The sequence below is a fragment of the Canis lupus genome, chromosome 9 (assembly GCF_011100685.1).
Source record: "Canis lupus familiaris isolate Mischka breed German Shepherd chromosome 9, alternate assembly UU_Cfam_GSD_1.0, whole genome shotgun sequence".
In the NCBI taxonomy this organism is placed as follows: domain Eukaryota; kingdom Metazoa; phylum Chordata; class Mammalia; order Carnivora; family Canidae; genus Canis; species Canis lupus.
This window is the reverse complement of record NC_049230.1, coordinates 58,481,095-58,503,922: the sequence shown is the minus strand read 5'-3', so window position 1 is coordinate 58,503,922 and position 22,828 is coordinate 58,481,095. Positions and strand designations below refer to the sequence as shown.

Sequence of the window (22,828 nt, the reverse complement as noted above, 5' to 3'; positions counted from 1 at the left end):
CCAATAGTGTGTCTACATATGATTGGAGAAACAAAATCTTAGGTAGGCATAAACTCTTAATTACACACTTATCCTAATGTGCATTAAAATACACTAATATTAATTATCACTAAGGTGATAAAAATTCCCTTTGAAAATTAACTTTGATTTAAAAAAAATTTTTTTAGGGCAGCCCCAGTGGCGCAGTGGTTTAGTGCCGCCTGCAGCCCAGGGTGTGATCCTGGAGACCCAGGATTGAGTCCCATGTCGGGCTCCCTGCATGGAGCCTGCTTCTCCCTCTGCCTGTGTCTCTGCCTCTCTCTCTCTGTGTCTCTCATGAATAAATAGATAAATAAAATCTTAAAAAACTAAAAATAAAACTATGCTCTCTTACTTTAGCATCCATAAGTAGATCCTATCTATAGCAATTGTTACTATTGTGTTTTAATGGTGATTTTCTATTTCCCTCATGTTTATAGCATTCTATAAAAAAGAACTGTCACCCTCTATTTATTTAGTTAGTTTTATCAGTATGAATTCATGGATATTTTACTCTTTGTTTTTTCAACTAATACATAGTTATATTGTTACTCAAGTTTTTCCAACTTTGGCTACTAGAAGTACTTTCAGGTTGGCTTCTATGATCTTTTGGTAATGCTACCTTCCTGCCCTCTCCTTTAAAAAAAAAAAAAAAAAGCATATTCTAACTTTCTGGTACCACAAGACGCTCCAGGCTCATCTTGTATTTTTCCTGCCCCAATCCTAGAATCAACCATTTCTCCAAAGAGGCCTGATTCCTTTTGATATTTGGAAACCAAGATCTGGTTTTTCCATTTTTTTTTTTTTTTTCTAAATATGAGTTCATATTGATACTTCCAATCTAGCACCAGAAGTTTCGGTCTAGCCTTCCCCCTTCCTGATTTATAACTTCTTTCTCTGGTGTGAGAAACCTGACTTCCATTATCAACAATGTATTTATTTGTTGGTTCAACCCTGGGATATATATAGTGTCAGAATTCCCAACCCATAACCTTGAGAGAAATAAATTTACAAACTAGAGAGCTTTGTTTGTATACAGTTCTTTTTGTCTTCAGCCCTATAGTATACAGTATATAGTCAAAACACTATTTCCCAAGGTCAGCTCTTTTCTTCCCATTTCCTTCAGTGTGGCTATGTGATTTATTTGTAATATCATATTCATTTATCACAGTCTACATTCTGTCTTTTCCCTAATATACTTGTTTTTAAACAAACTTACATACAGTAAAATTCACTTTTTAAAAATGATTTTATTTATTTATTCATGAGAGAGAGAGAGAGAGAGAGAGAGAGAGTTAGAGACACAGGCAGAGGGAGAAGCAGGCTCCCCACAAGGAGCCTGATGTGGGACTTGATCCAGCATCCTGGGATCACGCCTTGGGCCAAAGGCAGATGCTCAACCGCTGAGCCACCCAGGTGTCCCTAAAATTCACTTCTTTAGCGGTGTATATTTCTGTAGGTTTTGAAAAATGCATAAAATTATATGTTGAACAACACCACAGTTCCCTATGAACAGTTCCATCAATCCAAAAATATTCCAATGGCAATTGTAATTTTAATTCTGCTTTCTCAGCACCAACCAGGAGGTGGCAGGGTTTCTCTCTGAGAGGCAGCCTTCACAAGGCAAATAAGCCATCCTGTAAAGAATATAAAGGTACATAGAGGCAGTTCCCACCCCCCACACTCCAAGTGTCATCTTCTGGCTATGGTTACAGGAGTTAGGAGGTTAAGCTTCTTCTTCCCTTAAGTGGGAGAGTTTGGTTAGAAGCCCCAGAATCTCATGCTCCAACTGAGTAAGTGAGATGCAACCCACAAATAGGCTTTGATAAAACAGTAAGGACAACAAAGGGAGATGAGAAAACAAAACCAAGACCAAATCAGATGAAAGTGGGTAGGTTGCCACAGACTCTCTCTTCAAGGCATTACCTGTTTGGTGTTGGTGGCTAGGAAAGATTTCTATAAGAGGAAACAGTGGGGAAGAGGGAGGATTTCTAGGCTGAGAAAACCCAAGCACAGGCAGGATAATGCAAAGCAAGTTTGAGGTACAGTATGTAAGTTTTACACAGAAGATGAGATTAGAAACATAGAGGACAAAGATGGCAAGGTTTTAAATGCCCTACTATAGGGATTTATCATCCAGTTAACACCGGGCATTCCAACATGCAAGTAGCTATGCCATACAGTAGACATGTGAAGCAGCATGTTGTCCATGTGGTTAGGTACAATCTCTCTGTGATTAATAACAACTTCATAATTATTATCAACATAATCACCACTAATCTATCTACTGGTAAGTCATTTTACCTCCCCAAGCTGCACCTATAAACTGAGGGTAATATATATTTTTTAAAGATTTTATTTTGGGGGGGTGCCTGGGTGGGTCAGTCAGTTAAATGTCGGCCTTCGGTTCGGGTCATGATCCCAGGGTCCTGGGATGGAGCTCCACATTAGGCTCCCTGCTCTGCGGGGACCCTCCTCCTCCCTCTCCCTCTGCCTGCTGCTCCCCCTGCCTGTGCACTCTCTTTCTCTCTGTCAAATAAATAAATAATCTTTATAAAAAAGACAGATTTTTTGAAGTTATCTCTATACTTTCTCTATACTAATTAAGATATACTTATCTCTATGTGAGGCTTGAACTCATGACCCCAAGATCAAGAGTTGTACACTCTACGAACTGAGCCAGCCAGGCACCCCTAAACAGAGGGTAATATTTAATAATAGATTTGTGCATATTCAGTGATAATGCACAGGAAGTATATAAGTTTCTGATATACACAGTAATAAAAAAATATTAGTATTATAAATAAATTATAAATGACCTAAATTTATTTAAATGTCCTTTTATAACTTTATTTTTCTTCATAATGGGCAAGTTTTCAAGAGATTTTTCTCATCCCACATATAATAAAAAACCAGTTGAAGTATATCTGGGGGATCCCTGGGTGGCGCAGCAGTTTGGTGCCTGCCTTTGGCCCAGGGCGCGATCCTGGAGACCCGTGATCGAATCCCACGTCGGGCTCCCGGTGCATGGAGCCTGCTTCTCCCTCTGCCTGTGCTTCTGCGCCTCTCTCTCTCTCTCTCTCTCTCTCTCTCTCTGTGATTATCATAAATAAATAAAGAAAAAAAAATATTTAAAAAAAGTATATCTGGTTGTCTGCATTTATTAATATGACAAAATAATTTTTTTTTTAAGATTTTACTCATTTATTCATGAGAGTCACAGAGAGAGAGTCAGAGACACAGGCAGAGGAAAAAGGAAGCTCCATGCAGGGAGCCTGACTTGGGACTCAATCCAGGGTCTCCAGGATCAGGCCCTGGGCTGAAGGTGGCGGCGCTAAACCACTTAGCCACCTGGGCTGCCCCAGACAAAATCAATTTGAACAGTTCACTAAATCTAACGCCTATGCCTATACACTGCTATTATGAACCCTAGTACCTTGCTGAGTAGTATTTTATATATACATTGTCCTATTTAATCTTTTAGACAACTCTGAAAAGTTAAGTATTATAATACTTTTTGTTTTTTAAGATTTTGTTTATTTATTCATGAGAGACACACAGAGAGAGAGGCAGAGAGACACAGGCAGAGGGAGAAGCCGGCTCCATGCAGGGAGCCTGACATGGGACTTGATCCCCGTTCTCCAGGATCACACCTCGGGGCTGCAGGTGGCGCCAAACCACTGCACCACCGGGGCTGCCCTATCATACTTTTTTTAAAAGGTAAGATAATTGAGCATTAGAGACATAAAGCAAACTGCCCAAGGTCACAGAGCTAGTCTGTCACCAACCTCTGCCTCCATTCTTTCTACTGAACTCTATGTACTGTACTACTTTCCACCCTCCATGAGAATACTCTTGAGTTTCTCACATTGGCCCTCTCCTCTTCTGTATCCAAGTTCTCTTTGATGATTTCTATACACTAACAAAATTTTAATACCTGATGGCGAGAAGTTCCACAAACTTCTATTTGAAGGCAGGACTTTTCACTTCAGCTCCAATCCTACACATCCAAATTCCTTGGTGAACCACTGAATGTGTCTTAGATACCTCAAACAATGGTACTGCCAAGGCCAACATTTTGTCCCACCCTGCTTTTTAGCCTGATTATTTTTTTCCTGGTAGGGCTGTTACTATTAATCCAAATCTGCAACTTCAATTTCTGGTGCTGCCCAATATCCAGTATGTTATCAACTCCTATCAGGTAAGCTTCTCCCCATCTCCCAATCTGTGCCATTACTTTTCCTACCCCTCTGTCAGATTCTTCACTCCTTTCTTCAGACTCTTCTAAATACTTTCTAGGTGGCCTCTCTGCTTTCCCCATACCAATCCATTCTTCAAAGCCTGCCCTGGATTAATCCTCCTAGAAAACTGGTTTATTTACATAATCTCACACTAATGGCTCTCGGAAAGCTTCCCAATAAACTCCAAATTCTTCACCAAAGTGGATGCAGATTTCTAGACATGTCTAGCCTCTGAGTATGCCTTGATTCTAGCAAACAAAATGATATCACATTCGAGTAACATACTGTTCTGTTTCTTTCACCTAAAAGTCCTACGTTCTGTCATCATGCTTTGAAAGAAGAACTAGTAGAGTATATTAATTTGAGTTAGAACCTGATTATTCATTGGTGTCTTGCCACTCCATGAATTCATCCTCAAAGAATCCATAACATCTGACTAGTCTTTCTTCCCACCTAGTCTGGGAATTCCTTGTAGGCAAAGAACTGTGCCAAAATTTGGTTTTGGGTTATGAGTACACAGTATAAGACCAGGCATATAGTGTAGGCTTGGGAAATAAAAAATTCCAAGGCTTAATAGCTAACCCTAAAGGTAAAGTGATGGATGAAGGATGGGTAGTACAGCCACAAGCACCACTCACCCTTCCGATTCATCCCCATCTGGAGGCATTTGAGCAGGCGGCAGTACTGGCACCTGTTCCTCTGCTTCCGAGACATGACACAGTTCTTGTCACGACTGCACCGATATACCCGCTTGTTGCAAATGCTCCGCTTGAAAAACCCCTTGCAGCCCTCACAGGAGATGATTCCATAGTGCAAGCCTGTGGCACGGTCCCCACAAATGAGACAGGTTCGTTGTTCAGCCCGATCATCTGGAACAGAAACTGAACATATTCAAATTAGAACACATGGAAATGATGGCTTTAAGCCTGCAATTCAACTTAAAAAAAAAAAAAAAAAGCAACTTTGTCCTAGAAAGATCAAGAATATCACCTTTCCCAGCTAATTGACAAATGGGGCATTTTTAGAGCCTCTGTCCTAGGAACAGACCCTTGCATCTACCTGCAGATATCACAAACACAGCCTATCTAAAAAAATAACTCATGCTCCTCTCTTGGGGTTTCATCATCACTTGGACCAGTATCCAGGTCAGAAACTGGGGAGATATCCTCAACTCCTCCCTTTCCCTCACCTTCCTCAGCCAGAGCCTATCACTTAGTTCTACCCTGCAGAAAGGTGGATAAGGGTTACTGATAAGTTATGTAAGTGCCCAGCAAATGGCATACACCCAATAAATGAAAGTTATAATTATTAACCAGTGAAGAAGTTTTAACTAGGCCCAGCCAGCCAACCAGTCTTCCATCCATTTAACAAATTGATATTGGGCAACTATTGTATTCTAGGCATTGTTGTAAGGTCTGGATATAGCAGTGAATAAAAGTCCCTGGTGAAGCTTACATTCTAGCAGAATATCTACTCTGTGTCCAGGCCCTATGTCCAGTACTGGGTGCTCAGAAATCAATCATCATGATCCACAGAGTTAAGGAACTTACCGCCTCACAACAAACAAGTTAGTCAAAGAGGAAATTCAGGCTGGAATATAGCTAACTTCCTCTGGTCTCAAATTTCATTTACTCAGGATCAAGCAATTGCCAAAGAACGGATATATGACAAAAAAGTGCCCTGGTGAACTGTGATGTCAGATCTTGCTAACAGGTGCCAAGAAACCTCTGAAGGAAAAGTTTTTGATCAGAAGCCAAGGCAAGAAACCAGCAATCTGAACCATACTCCTGAGTAATAGGCAAGATAAAATGATTAAGAACACAGTCCTAAGAGTTTGAGAGAGATCCTTATTCATACCCCAGTTCTGATACTTACCAACTGACTGAATTTGGTAAAATTAAGTTACTTCACCTCTCTGAATCCAGTTTCTCTCATCTGTAAAATGGGGGATTATAATGGTACCTACATATATAAATAAAGTACTTGGCACAATGCTTGGGCTACAATGGATATTTAATAAATGACAGCTATTATTTTCATTATTTTCTCAAAGAGATCCATGCTTAATGTAATAATACTCCTGAAAGGAAAAACAGTTGAAAGAAATGTTATAGGAGGGGCATGGCAGTTTATCTAGAAGAGATGTAGAGAAGGAAGGAGGCATTTAGGCAACTTTTATCATATGCCAACTTTGAGATGTCTTATCCCTATTTGTACCAGGCTGGATAATGGCCACCCAAATATAACAGGTCCTAATCCCTAAAAACCATAAATGTTATCTTGTAAGGGAAAGGGGTCTTTGCAGATGTGATCAAATTAAGGATCCTGAGTTAAAATATTATTCTCGATTATAAAGGTGGGCCCTATTTGCATCACACAGGTCTTTATAAGAGAAAGATAGAGGGAGATTTGATATAAATAGAAGAGGAGAACACACACACATGCACACATACACGTTATGTACAGAGGAGAAGGCAATGTGGAAACAGGAAGAAGGTAGTCACAGCCAAGGAATGGCTTCCACTACAAGCTGGATGAGACAAGGAGTGAATTCCCCTAGAGTGTCTGGAGGAAGTATGGCTCTGCCCACCTTTATTTTCACCTAGCAATACTAACTTTTAAACTTCTGGTTCCAGAACTGTGAAAAAACAAATGTGTGGTAATTTTTAACAGCAGTACAGGGAACAATTACACAATGTTTTTTTTTTTCATACAGGGAAACAGACATATATATTAAGGCTCCAAAGTCACACAGCAAATAGCAGATATACAGAAAGAAGCAGGTCCAGGAGACCATACAGTTAGGGAAATAGAGAAAGACAGATACAGAAAGAGGAATTGCCTAGGCTCTTGAGGACTCTATATTTCCTAGTTACAGACCGTTCCAAGCCTTTCTAAGGCTTGGATGAACTTAACTATGGGCAAATTGACTTATTGCGACAAATTGACATTCCCATGTCTTGTAATACTCTCCCCACCCACCCCCAGCTAACTTAAATGTTTCTGTTATTTGCAACTAAAAGAAACTTGGTTAAAATATAAAATGGCCCTGGTGTAATAACCATTCTTTTTCTTCTTCTTTTCTGTTTAAAAATGCAAAGGAAAAATAAATAAAAATGCAAAGGAAGCTCAAGGTAAACATTAGAGCAAAGTTACAGTAGAGAATTAAAAAACACACACCTCACATTCTACCACATATAGGATTCATATCATATATAGACACACACATTAAAATACAAACCAGAAGTCTACTAGAATAGATTTAAAAATAGTTATCATTAATCAATATCTGGAAGAACCATACCCTTTTCTCCCTTTCTTCAGAGATATGATTTTACTAAGTACCAACCACAACTAAGTATTATGCTTTGTGCTGTGCCACAAAATTCTTAGAATCCCGTAGGTGGATATAATACAATTGCTATTACTATTTTGTAATTGAGAAAATGAAGATCTCAGAAAAAGTTAAGGAACTTGTCCATTTAGGAAGTGACTGACCCTACTCTGCCAATATCAGAACTGGAGTTCAGTAACCTCTTCAGAAAGCATTCATATGGCATTCTGTGCAGCATCTGGATCCAGAGCAAAGGACCCACTGAACAACAATCAAATACAGAATTATTAAGAATCTACTTAGTAGATTCTACTTTTGTATAACACTGCTTGTTCTTTTCACAAGCACTTAAAAGGCCACAATGAGATCAAAGTCAAGGTGAGTCCGTATTTCCACCGATGGGCACTAGTCAAATTCCCTTTGAATCCTATGACTGCTTCTCTGTTCACAGCTATTGTTACTGCCATGTTCTGTGTCTATAAAGAGCACTGGTCTAAGCCACAGACCAGGAACTAATTCAGAAGAAAATCTTTCAAAGGTACAGGAGAAAGGCCCTCTCCCAATCAACCGTGAAGCCCCTCAAAGAAGCATTTTACAAACTTCTCTCAAAATATGCAGGAAAAGGGATCCCTGGGTGGCGCAGCGGTTTGGCGCCTGCCTTTGGCCCAGGGCGCGATCCTGGAGACCCGGGATCGAATCCCACATCGGGCTCCCGGTGCATGGAGCCTGCTTCTCCCTCTGCCTGTGTCTCTGCCTCTCTCTCTCTCTCTGTGACTATCATGAATAAATAAATAAAATCTTTAAAAATAAATAAAAAAAATATGCAGGAAAAGATTATAAAAACAGGAGAAGCCACTGCTAAGTGATCACTTGGGTACCAGGTTTTGTGCCAAGCACTTTACATATGTTACTGCGGTGAATAATAAAATATAAGGTACTCTTACTTTATAGAAGAGGAAACTGAAGCTTATGAGGTGATATCACTTTCCAAAAGTCACCCAGGTAGTTAAGTATGGGAGCTGGGCTGGAACCTCCAAAGTCTATGGACCTAATCATTATTACATTCTGTGGCCACAGCAAGGCAAATCTATCTAAACTATATGCAGGTAGGTCAGGCCCTTCCTTACTTGGGGAAAAAAAAAAAAAAAAAAAAAAAGCTAAAGAGTCAAGCTCTTTGTAAATTAACCAATTGAAGTGAAATGCCTCAGCTGTGCCCTGTCTCAAGTCAGATAATAGATTTCTGTATCTCCTATTCTTGTAGAGGACCTGAAGGATATTTAAAGCATGTTTATTTTCATTATCTCACTTGAACCAGGCCAGGACAAAGATTATTCTTATAGATAATTCTTATAGATACCACAAAGAACATTTAGTGAGTATTAATTGTGTCCCAGGCAACATTCAAGAAGTTTTTTACATGTCTGGCCTTACTTATTCACCATAGTAACTGAAAGGTATCGTTATCTCCATATTACAGAAACCTGGAATCTTATAGCGTTAGAAAGTGCCTTGGAAATTGCCTTAAAGAGACCTTTGCCCGAGGCATGGATTCCCTCTAGCTTTACCAACTGAGCCAGTGAGGTGCCTCAACCACATCTTTCTTTACTCCATTCTTGGGAAGGTAAATGTTGAACTCAAGGGCAGAACGTAATATTCATCCTGGATCAATTTTATCTTTATATATAATAAATTCTGTATGTCATTCTGGTCTGTTGAAATCTTTAGGGCTCCAGTCTTACCATCCAGTAACTAGTTATTTCTCCTACCTCCTTCTTTTCTCCATGTATGGTCAGTATGAGATTATTTTCAATTTCATCCTTAAAACAATATTAAACAGAATGTGGCCTTCTGGCAAGTTGTTAGCCCCTTCTCCAATCTGGCTTAACCATTACCATTCTGGAAATAGATGCTCAATTAGCTTTGTCTCTTAACTAGAGTAGAAACTCTAGTCTGGCTTGGATTTCTCTATCTTATTCATAAGAATATCATGAACAACTATCACATAACTCAAATTCCAGATTCATAATATCTACAGCATTCTCTGACTAATGAGGCTAACACAAAGGAAATGTTCATAACCATTCCTAATTCACCACTGTCGATCTACTGTGTTCTTAATCTGTATTATTCTACCTAAAATACAAGAGAAAGGAAAAATCAGGCAAATAAGTACTTCACATTAGAGACTATGGATAATAGTAACTGTGGTGCTCAGAAGTCAGTAAGATAAGAGACAAAGGAGTTGATGAAAAGCTGAGGGTTTGAAAAATGATAGGTATTTGAAGGTAGTTTGCTATCTGCAAAAATAGCGATGGTTAAAAAAAAATAGAGTAGGAGAGAGAAGAACCTAATTTATCAGAGAAGCTGAATGTTTATCTTGATCAGCAGTACTAAAAGGACTCAGATAGTGAACTTTGAAAATACCATTTTCTACAAAGAGGTTCCCAGACTCCTTAGAGAAATGTTTGATTCCAGGTCTGAGGCAGAATATACATATAGGATGAGTGGTAGTGTGCTACCCAAGACTAATAATGGGGTCATGTCAAAAGGACATAAAAAGCAACATAAAAAGCCCCCCACTGGCCTAAAACTGGAGCAACCTATGCATCAAAAAGAATAATAATAGCAATGGATTAAAACACTTCAAATATAAAAATCAATGCATTCACAATAATGTTAAAAAGAAAAATCTCATTAGTTACCATGGAGGTTACTAGGACACCAACTCATTATTCTGAAAATTGATGTAATAAGGGGAAAAAAATCAAACATTAGAAACAAAAACTAGGGGATCCCTGGGTGGCTCAGCGGTTTAGCGCCTGCCTCCGGCCTAGGGTATGATCCTGGAGTCCTGGGATTGAGCCCCACATCGGGCTCCCTGCATGGAGCCTGCTTCTCCCTCTGCCTATGTCTCTGCCTCTCTCTCTCTGTGTGTCTCTCATGAATAAATAAATAAAACCTTAAAAAAAAAAAAAAAAAACTATTGGAATCTTTCTCTTGCCCCTGTCCCCAAGAGTAAAACAAAAGAGGAGAGTGGAAAGTAAGACAGTTAAGAATTTTAAACTTTTAGGGGATCCCTGGGTGGCTCAGCGGTTTAGCGCCTGCCTTTGGCCCAGAGCGCAATCCTGGAGTCCTGGGATTGAGTCCCACGTCGGGCTCCAATCATGGAGCCTGCTTCTCCCTCTGCCTGTGTCTCTGCCTCTCCCTCTGTCTCTCATGAATGAATAAATAAAATCTTAAAAAAAAAACAAAAAACAAAAAAACAACTTTTAAACTTTGAGATTAAAGACTGAGATTAGGTCAACAGATCAGCCTGGCAGTCAATAGAATGCACTTGGATGGGGAGGTCGAGTTGATCTCAGGGCTTGGATAGGGTGGTCGAGTTGATCTCAGGGCTTGTGGCAAGGCAAATCTCCACCAAGGGATGGAAAGGAAATAGACAACTGTTAGCTCTCCAGATATCTTGAACAGAGGCAGTAGAACACAGAGACTAAGAACTTGGGCTCAAACCTATGCTGTCACTTGCTAGCTGCATGACCTTGGAAAGTTTCTTAACCTCTCCAGAGGTACCTCAATTTCTAGTCTATAAAACACAGATAATATGGTACTTTTTCAAGTAACTGTTTTAAGAATCAAGGAATTAACAGATTGCCTATAAATGACATGGAGCTCTGGATTCCTCATGGTATTAGAATGAAGCAGCTTTGTAAACTTCTAACTACTGGACATTACTATTGTTTGTCTTCTTTTTTTCTAAAAAAACTTCAAAAAATGAGCACAGAGGATTATTCAGTCAGTCTGGTGGCAAGGGAAGGTAATGACAAACTTCCTTGAGGAGGTGAGTTCTGACATATGACTACCAGTTAGACAAATGAAGGCAGAGGAGGGGACAGGGAGAAAAAACAATTGGCATATAAAGTCATGTCTTAAAATTGAAGCTGGAGACCTCTCTTCAACTTGGGTTTCCCCTGAGAAGAATCTCATTCCTTTCTAAAACAGCCAATATAGTTCACTAAGATTTAGCAAGACTATCACAAGATGAGTTACACAGAAGTATCCAGAGATACATTATCAGGTTATGTCCTACCCCTCTATGTGTAAGACAGTCATGATATGCCCACAAATTTGTTCCTGAGCAACATTCTAAAAGGAACTTGCTGGTTACTAATGATAAATAAATGTAACCATATGTAAGCAATATTAGGAAAAAGATTACATGTTTGTCTTTGCTAGTTTTCCATACCTTAGGGATAACCTTAAATATTTTTTTAGAAAACAGTAATTATTCTAGTGCAGGTAACAGGATCACATTAAATTTCAGTTCTTCAAATTTTAACACTCCTGCTGAGATAGATATGGGCAAATGCAGAGCTCAGTTGGGGTCTCTATGGACACAGATTAATTTTCAGAGGTAGGTATATCAAGTTCAAATGAAATAATAAAAATGATGAATAAAAACAGCTGATATGGCTGGCATAGAAAATCAATAACAATCTGAATCAGATAGCCCCATGAACATCTCTTCAGAGCACCATCGACAAGCGTCTGCTCAAATAAACAGATGTTTTCATCTCTATCATTTAGTAAGAACAGTAAGTAAATGAGAACAAAGGCAGTCATAAACTAATCTGTTCATCAATCTGACCAGAATTTTACAATACTTAGATTCTTGTTTTATAAAAGTAGCAGGACCCCAATTACACCTAACCAAAGTTACACTGTAGGTTAAGTCCCAATCAAAGATGTTAATAGTAACATCTGGAACCATGACTGCTATAAAGATGCTCATTTTCTTGAATAAATGAATGAAAAATGTAAAAGTGTAAAAGGTTTGAAATATATTGGATTGGTGGTTAAGTCACACTGAGTATGAATTCTAGCACTGCCAGTTCCTAGCTCTGTAACTGTGGGCACATGCCTCAATTCTAGAAGTCTATCAACTGTAAAATAGAGATAACCATAATACTCACTTCATGGATTTATTAGGGAATAAATCATAAGTCTACAATGATAATAGCTAACATAGAGCCTGGTACTATGCAATAAGTTCTGTTCTTCATGTATCACATATAATTCACTATTTCCTAACAATTCTATGGAGTAGATACTACTATTATCTCTATTTTGCAGATTAAAAAAACGGGGGCACACATAGAATATGATACAACAGTATCAAGGAATATAAATTAGCTAGGATGTAATCCAATAAATACATATATGATATCTATGGAGAAACTGTAAAACAATTAATATAAAAGATTTCTAAGACAAATTGAGGAAGATTTCAGTAACTGGAAAGGAAGACTACACTCACAGATTCTTTTTTTTTTTTTCACTCACAGATTCTAAGTTATTACTGTAAAGATCAATAGATAAAGTAAAATCCCAATCCTGCGTGTTCATGTATAACTTGAGCTAAAAGTAAAATGCATGCGGAAAATGCAAAAGAACAAAAACAGCATAGATTTCTTTTTAAGATTTATTTATGAGAGACACAGAGGGAGAGGCAGAGACATAGGCAGAGGGATCAGCAGGCTCCCTTACGGTGCCTATGTGGGCCTTAATCCTAGAACCCTGGGATCACGACCTGAGCCAAAGGCAGATGTTCAACCACTGATCCACCCAGGTGCTCCAACAGCACAGATGTTTAAGAAAAACAAGACTTTACCATGTATCAGTATTCATTTTAAAGCTATGGTGAGGAGCATCTGGGTGGCTCAGTTGGTTAAGTGTCTGCCTTTGGCTCAGATCATGTCCCAGCATCCTGGGACTGAGTCCTACATCAAGCTCTCTGTGCAGTGGGTAGCACCTGATGCTCTCTCCTCCTCCATTTGTGCTCTATCTCTCTCTCTCTCTCAAATAAATAAATAAATAAATAAATAAATAAATAAATAAATAAATAACATCTTAAAAAAAATAAAGCTATGTTAATTAAGATATGCTTTATTGGCTCAGAGACAGACAAACAAACCAAAGGAACTGAATGAAGACATACCATACCCCAACATACCCAGGTATATTATGGATATTTAACTTATGACAAAGGTGGCATTGCAGAGCAATGAGGAAAAGACAAGTCTTTTCAGTGAACAGTGCTGGGATAATTAGATACCTATACAGAAAGAAAATGAAACTTGATTCTATCTCACACTATGCAAAATATTTAATTCCAACTAGACTGAAAACCCAAATAGCAAAAGCAAAATAATATACTTCTTAGAAGATAATAAAAAAAAAATCTTCATGATCTTGGATTAGGAAGAGATTTTTAAAACAGGCCACAAAAGCACTAACCATAAAGGAAAACTTCAATAAAATCAGACTACATTAAAATGAAGAATGTTCAGAGAGTGAAAAGGCAAGCCAGTGTGGAAGAAGATATATGCAACACATACAACCTATAAAGAGCTCATATTCAAAATGTGTAAAACTCTTATATAACATTAAGAGAAATGCAAACCAGTAGAAAACTGGGCAAGAAACCTGAATAAGCATTTCACAGAGGAGACTATCCACATCATCAATAACCTTAAGAAAAGATGTTCAACCTATTAATAATCAAGGCTATGCAAATTAAAACCATAATGACAATGGTTAAAAAAAAAAAAGACTTCAAGTTATGGTGGCAATTTGGTAAAACTAACTTTCTTATGTTATCGGTAAACATGTTTATTGGTACAACTACTACAGAAAACAGTGTGTTGTTATTAATGTTGAAGATATACCTCTTTTATGACTCATTCTCAGATATATATGACCCAAGAGAAATGTATGCACATGTATATGAAATGACAAATTCTAGGATGTTCATTATGACAAGCTTTGTCAAAGATGCAATTAAAAATAACCCAAATATGGGGCACCCGGGTGGCTCAGTTGGTTGAACGTCTGCCTTACTCTCAGGTCATGATTCTGGGGTCCTGGGATGAGCCCCATGTCAAGCTCCCTTCTCAGTGGGGAGTCTGCTTCTCCCTTTCCTTTCCCGGGGTGGGGCTTATACTCTCTCAAATAAAATCTTAAAAAAAATAACCCAAATATTTATCAATATTACTGGAGATAAATAGTATCATTCATACAATATAATACTTATACAGCTGTAAAAGTATTTGAAAAAAAAAAAACGGAAAAAAAAAAAGGAGAAAAAGGTATTTGAATGACTGCAACAATTTGGATGACTAGTACAAATGTTGGGTAAAAGAAGCCAGATGGAACAAAAACCTCCCAAAACCAACCATTCATAGTATGCCATTCATTTTAAATAAGTTAAAACAACAACAACAATAAAAACAGGCTCAGACAGTAAAGGAACATATAGTGAGAACAGTGCTGGGGTAGAGAGGAGCTTTTGAGTTCTGGGAATGTTTTATTTTTTTTTTTTTTTAAGATTTTATTTATTTATTCGAGAGAGAGAGAGAGAGAGAGAGGCAGAGACACAGGCAGAGGGAGAAGCAGGCTCCATGCAGGGAGCCCAATGTGGGACTCATGTCCTGGGCTGAAGGCAGGCACTAAACCACTGAGCCACCCAGGGATCTCCCATGTTTTATTTCTTGACTTGGGTGATGCTTGCTTGATATTAATTCATTAAGCTGTAAAATTGTGTTTTGTGTACTTTTCTCCAAGTGTTATATTTCATGGTAAAAAAGTTGGAAACAAAAGATAACAGGGCACTTTAGGTAAGGGAAAGGACATCATCAGTGGCCAAAAAAAAAAAAAAAAGGAAGCAAATGTAAGGTATGTTTGGGCAAACTATGTAGATATATAGTTAAGCAGAAAGATCTTACAGAGGAATGGTCATACAGAAGTCTAGAAAACTGTTTGGAATACATTGGAATTCATTTTATCCTACTGATAAAAAACTACGGAGATTTTTAGGGGCGTCTGAGTGGCTCAGTTCATTAGGCATCTCCTTCTGCTCAAGACATAATCTTAGGGTCCTGGGATGAGCCCCACATGGAGCTCTGCTCAGCAGGGAGTCTGCTTCTCCCTCTGCACCACCACCACCACCACCACCATCCCGGTCGAGCTCTCTCTCAAATAAATGAATAAAATCTTTTAAAAAAGGCCACTGAGATTTTTAAATGGAGATATATCTGGATCAAAGTAGTATTTTAGGAATATCAATCTCACAATGATGTGCAGGTTGCGACAAGATGAATGGCATGGGCATCCCATAATAGGAACGGAGGAAAGGGTCAAAAATGAACTTGAGGTTTTACACCACGGTGGCTTGAGAAATGTGGTATCACTAATACAAAAGAGGAAAGTAAAAGCTGAGTGAGGGACAAAATCATCCTCTCTTGAATTTAAGAGAAGATGATGAGTCAAGCAGAAATATTCCAAAGACAGCTATGTAGGGGACAATGTTTAACCATTGTTAGGATGAAAAATCTATGAGTCAATACCTGGAAGAATTGAAACTATGGCAATAGATTAGAACTCTAAGGAGGAAGGGGATGTGTAGAGGAGCAATAATAAGATAAAACTAAGACATTGGGGAAGGTAAGAAGTTAGGGATGGAAAGTGGGGTGACATGATCAAAGAAGGCATAGGTGGAATATAAATCCATGATAAAGAGAAATGTAAGAAACAAAAGGGTTTCATAAAGAGAGTACTTGTCAAATGCAATGTGGGTCAAAAAGTGTGAGGAAGAACAAAGGGCTCAAAGGGCTAATAACATTTTCAGTAAACTGATGAGACAAAAATCATATTGAGTTAAAAACAGGTGAGTGGTAGGCCACCTGACTGGCTGAGTCAGAAGAGCTTGTGATTTTTGATCTCAGGGTTGTATGCTCAATCCTCATGCTCAGTGTAGAGATTACTTAAAAAATAAAATCTTAAAAAAAAAGATGAGTGGTAAAGAAATAAAATAAGCAGTATTTTATTGAGTAGTGTCACCTCATTTAAAAGTAACAGAAGAACAGTTTGTAGGAAGAAGCAACAGCTTTTAAAAGGATACTTTTTTTTTTTTTTAACTAGGGGAGATTCGTGTGCATTTAGAAGATAAAGATTAGAACAAAGGCTTTATAAAATTTTTTTTAAAGATTTTTTAAGTAATCTCTACACCCAACCTGGGGCTCAAACTTACAACCCTTAGATCAAGAGTCATATGTTCCACCAACTGAGCCAGCCAGGTGCCCCAAGAACAAAGGCTTTTCAGAGGAGAATGGACTATCATTTAGACATGCTCAAAATAAAAACCTATATGAAAAGTAAAAACAGTTTAACATTTAAATTTTCCTTATGTATTTTATTTTCATTAAAGAAAAAGGTTAAGTTACTTGGCCACGGTCAGAAAAGTAAAGTGATTTGCCCAGGATCACAAAGTGAGTCAAAATGGAGCTGTTTCAGTCTCACTACTTTTCCAAAGACAGACCTCCCATTATACCACACTACCTCCTATAGGGGTGGAGTGCAGGAAGAGAAGGAATGGTATATATAAAAATTGAGCCTCAGTATTACTGCTGCCTTTTTTTCCCGCAAACCAAAGCAACAACAGGAGTCACAACACAATCTGTGAAGCAAAGAACTAACTAGATGTATTACTTAGTACTTCCATATAGCAACTAGTTCTACTTTAATTTGGCTAAGTATAGAAGAAACCAAAATTCCTCTTGCACTCATCTCTCCTTTCAGCCCTACTATTATAAAAATACCTCCCCCACCTCAAACAGGACATTTTGTTCATTCCAAGGGCTCAGGTTACGCAAATTACAATTGGAAACTGATTTTTATCAAAACCTGCTCTTCAGATTGTGATGAAGGCCAGATTTAGGAAATGGAGAGTACAGCTGCTGACTTGACCAAAATTATACTAACAACTAAGGCAATTTGGAACTTGCCTAGCTAAAAGGTATTTAAAACAAAGGGTATTTAAAACATTTTCAACTGCATTACTGGATCTAACTCCCCTGATCAGCTGCACATTCTTCTAAGTACTACTGACTGTATTCAGTTTCATAGGTTGCCACCATCTGAAATGAAATCCTTGAAACTGGGAACAGGTACCCTCAAAATTTCATCTGCAAACATAGAACTTAAAACAGAAATAAGTGAAAATCTTAAGAATTCTCCTCTACTGCTCCTGGTAGGGAACCTGCTTCTCCCTCTGCCTGTGTCTCTGCCTCTCTGTGTCTCTCATGAATAAATAAAGTCTTTAGAAAAGAAAAAAAACAAGTGAGTAATTCACAAGATCAGTATGGACTGAACTTTTAGGAGTTATCCTTACAAGTCATTGACTAGAAAGATGGGAAAAAGACAAAAGAGAGGTGCCTGCCTGGCTTGGTTGGTGGAGCAGGTAACTCTTGAATTCAAGGTTGTGAGTATGAGACCCCTGCTGCCTGTAGGGCTTACTTAAAAAAAAAAAAAAAAAATGTTACTGCCATTACTTAGGCCTGAAAACAAAGATAAAATGGTTCACAAATTACAACTAGCTGGAGCCATGGAAATAAATCCAGGGAAAATGCTACCTCATCATTCAACAAGTGGGGCCAAGAAAAGAAAAAGTCAGACCACAGTCCTAGTTTCTTCTTGCCTCTTATGTGTAGGAACCTTCAAATTAGGAATCAAGTTTCTATTTGTGGTATAAGACTTTTCATATTCCTGTAAATTTAGGTTTTCCAGTTGGAAATAAGCAGATCTGTGGTTTGTCCTATTTGGATTGCTACTGGAAATTTTTAAGGATCCCTTATTCATTTACGGGGGAAAAAGAGTTGGTTGAGCCTGGGGAGTCTTCTCCGAAAAAAAATAGAAATATACAGATATTTCATTAATGGATAGCTTGATCTGCGCACGAGAGCTCTAAACAAGTACATATTTTTGAAGTTGGAAATATAGACAATGATTCACTATGTAATAATTACTACTTTTTGCTTGAAATCATCTTGTGACATATATTCACTGCATAAATATTTGAGAGCTCCTCTGCACTCTTCACATGTACCTCATAATAGTGGAGGAGACAAGGCATCAATCCCATAATTTCAATACAGAGCAGTCAACATTAAACTAGAAAGAGAAGGTACACTGGGCACAGAGAAGTGGGTGATTTTGGTGCTAGATGAGGAAACTGAAGGAAAGATTATCTAGAAGAGGTGTCACCTGAACTAAGCCTTAGAGCAGAAGTATGTCAAAGGAAACCGAACAGTATAGGCAACAAGGCTTGCTGGCTGTAGGCATTTAAACATGTTTAGGAGTGTGGTTATCTGAGATGGAGATGAGGAAGGCCTCGATGAATGCTGGAACATGCAATCTGGAGTCAGATTGACTTGGGAGTCTTCTGTAGGGAGGCTGTAGGCATACATGAGATTGCCAGAAGGCAGTGTATGGTAAGAGAATAGACTCTGTAATAGGTTATCTTTTGGACTGTCTGCTCAGCTCATAACCAATATTCTTTTCTTTGACAACAGCCACTGCCCTAGCCTGTAAGGCACTAGGTTTACATTGCTAGATAAGCTGACTGGAGCATAAGAGATAATGGCTACTGCTAACTGGACTACAAAAAGTCAATGGCCCAAGTTGGCTCAATGAAATTCTCTATTCCCAAGATTTTGTAATGAGGACACAAGGATTGCTAGCTTCTGATGAGCCTGGAATTGTGAATTTGACTGGTGAGATGGTCTTGTTCCAGAAAAGGAGATGATGTTCATCTCTGTGGTATGTGGTGGTAATGAGGGGTGGGGAAACAGAGGAGCTATACCTCATGACTTCATAAGGGTTGAGAGTAGTTGCTACGGCTCCTGAAGCTTAAATGTGTAATTAAAACATACTGGTCTCAGTTCAGTCTGTGGACACTCACAATCTGAACAAGCCTGCTTCCTCCCTTTTTCCACCAAGAATTTTATAGCCTTTGGAGTTTAATACCACTAGTCTCAACAAGTGACCTACATAGTTACATGATTTCTAGTCCCCTTATCATTCTGATCATCTGCCTTTCCCTCTGGACATGTTCCTGCTTGTAAAGATCATATGAAAATAAATTGTTCGGAATCTACTGTGGCTTGGGGCGCCTGGCTGGCTCAGTTGGTAGAGCATGCGACTCTTAATCTCAGTCAGGGTTGTTGAGTTCAAGCCCCACACTGGGTGCAGAGATAACTTAAAAAAAAAAAAAAATCCCTAAATAGTTGTTAAGTTTGAACCCTATGTTGGGTGTAGAGTTTACTTAAAAAAAAGAAAAATCTACTGTGGCTTGATGAGTACAGAACAGAGAGGGAGTCTATTCATCTATTCCTTTTTGTATACTGTTTTATTTTAGAGAGAGAGAGAGACAGAGAGTTCGAGAGCATGTGAATAGGGGGGAGGGGCAGAGGGAAAGAATCCCAAGCAGACTCTGAGCTGAGCACAGAGCGTGATGCAGGACTGATCTCATGACCCTGAGAAATCATGACCTGAGCTGAAACAAAGAGTTGGATGCTTAACCAACTGAGCCACCCAGGTGCTCCTGTTTTGTATTTTTTAAAGATTCTTTAATTTCTTTAAGTAATCTCTACACCCAATGTGGGGTTCTAACTCACAACCCCAAGATCAAGAGTCGCATGCTTCACTGCTTGAGCCACCAGGTACACCTACTATGTTTTTAATTAATATAAATCCAGTTTCTCTCCTTTAGGCAACTGTATTTGTGAAAGTAATACACTATATGACTGCATAGAAAGATAAGCATATAAGAACTAAAATCTCTCAGCCTTTTTTCATGTTTTGCTGCAAAGCTGCCTCATTCACATCCTATAAGGACAAAAGCTTAGGCCTAGGCACCAAATATAAGACTTTGTTTAAAAAAAAAAAAAAAAGACTTTGTTTATTGCCTTGTCTGAGTTGCCCTAATGTCCTGACTATTAAGACAGTATGAGCTTTCTTACCTGGCTTTGGATCATCAGTAGAAGCAAATGACACATATTTCACATCTGTACCTCAGCTTTTATGCAAAACAGGTAAGGATTAAAGCTAGGCTTGTGGAAAAAAAAAAAAGCTAGGCTTGTGATCTCAGGCTGATCATTTCTCTATACATCAAAAAATAATATAGTAATTGAAATTTTTATTTTTTGAGCTATGTTTTTATATTTATACTCCCTCAAGTTTTACTGAAAAATTTTAAAAGATTTTATTTATTTATTCACGAGAGACACGAGGGGTGGGGAGAGAGAGAGAAAGAGAGAGAAAGAGAGGGGCAGAGACAAAGGCAGAGGGAGAAGCAGGCTCCATGCAGGGAGCCTGACATGGGACTCGATCCCGGGACTCCAGCATCACACCCTGGGCTGAAGGCAGGTGCTAAACTGCTGAGCCACCCAGGGATCCCCAGTTTACTGAGATTTAATTGGCAGAGAGCACTACATAAATGTAAGGTATCCAGATTAATGACCTCACTTATACATACTGTGTAATAATTACCACAAATACACTGATTAAGAGGATGAGCCGTGAAGTCAAACTGTCTGGATTCAAATCTCAGCTTTTACATTTATTAAATGTATGGTCCTATTATTTCAGTTCCCTACTCTGTGAAATGTAAAAGTCTCTAAATTCTTTTTTAGTAATGTAAAACCTGTTACTAGGTTTCTGTGAGAATTGAGTTAATACATGTAATGTGCTTAGAACAGAGTTAATATATGCAAAGTTTCTGACACATAATAAATGCTCGATAGGAGTACCTAGCTGGTTTAGTCAGTAGAGCATGTGACTCTTGATCTCAGGGTTGTTCATTTCAAGCCCACACTGGGTGTAGAGATTACTTAAAAAAATAAAATCCCTAAATAAAAAAAAGTTCAATAAATGTGAGCTACTATTATTATTTTTTTAAAGATTTTATTTATTTATTCATGAGAGACACACAGAGAGAGGCAGAAACACAGGCAGAGGGAGAAGCAGGCTCCCTGCGGGGAGCCCAACGTGGGGCTTGATCCTGGGACCCCGGGATCATGACCTGAGCCCAAGGCAGGTGCTCAACCACTGAGCCACCCAGGCGTCCCTGAGCTACTATTATTACTATCATCATATCACCAGTTTGTCTCAGGATACTTGTCAGTGATTCCCCCAGAAAGGTTCTTATGAGGACTAAATAGGAATGCATAAGAAAGTGGGCTATATAATACTATAAACTTCAGGATGCCTATGAAGACAGATGGTAAATCACCTGAGTGATGTCTAATTCTGGTATGCCTGGAGCCTACTGGGTTTGCCTACCAGTCAGGTATAGATAGAATAGCTTCAAATAGCTGGCTTTCTTCAGCAGCCCCCTTCATCTCTACTTGCAATTTTGGAGATTATTACTTGGGTTAGAGAACTAAAAATGTATTTATTGAGCTTTTGTAGTAAATTGCAAAGTTTTTTGTTGCATATTTTATTTACTGTAATTATAAAGTTAAAAGCAAAAGCAACCCCAGCTTTGCATTCTAGCTAGTCACTATTTTAGTTGCGTGATAATCTGAGCTCAGTTTCCTTATCTATAAAATATAAAAATATTCATCTCACAGAATTGTGAAAATGAAAGGATTAAAATATGTAAAAGACCCGTAGAGTACTAAAAATGAAGATATGGATCAACAAATATAGTTGCATTTTATTATGTCATGGTTATTATTTCTCCACCTGTGGTCCATAGCACTTTTTAGAAATATCTTCCATGGGGCTCCTGGCTGGCTCAGTCGATAGAGCACGAGACTCTCAATCTTGGGGTTGCAAATTCAAGCCTCACATTGGGAGTAGAGATTACTTTAAAATAAAATCTTAAGAGAGAGAGAGAGAGAGAAAAAAGAGATATCTTCCATGAATTTTGAGTTTAATTTACAGGTTCCTTTGAGAGAGGTGTAAATACGCAGTGTGAAATTATACTAGTTAAGCCAGAGTTGTCAAAATCTCCCTTAGGAAAATGTGCATACACAAAATTGTCTTTGCCCTTATTCCAAAGAGACTCCTAAGGACTTTCATTATAGTGTAGCTTCCAACTGTTACCATTTTCTGCTTCCACTGTCAAACACTGAATTAGAGCCTGATTTGGCTACTGAAGGTTTCAATGATAAGGATATTAGTGACTTTGAGAGTTGACAGTGTTTGTTACATATCTTGACATTTGTGGCTTCTCTGATTACTTGATCCTAGATTATGGAGTCATTAAATTTCAAAGCCATAGGAGGCTTTAAAGTACACAAATTCCTCATTCTCACTATACAGATGAGAAACTGAGGTCCAGAGAATTAAAGTAACTTGGGCATATTTGCATTAATAACTTCTAACACTACTTCAT

General features: G+C 38.4%; 1 protein-coding gene across 1 annotated transcript in view; it reads right to left on the bottom strand.

The window, feature by feature from the left end:
* The window catches only part of NR6A1 (nuclear receptor subfamily 6 group A member 1), a 221,878-nt gene that overhangs the window by 31,331 nt on the left and 167,719 nt on the right, over nt 1-22,828 (bottom strand). Inside the window, exon 3 of the mRNA XM_038549389.1 lies at nt 4,898-5,140. Coding sequence (XP_038405317.1) covers nt 4,898-5,140 — 243 coding nt within the window. The remainder of the gene's footprint in view (nt 1-4,897; nt 5,141-22,828) is intronic.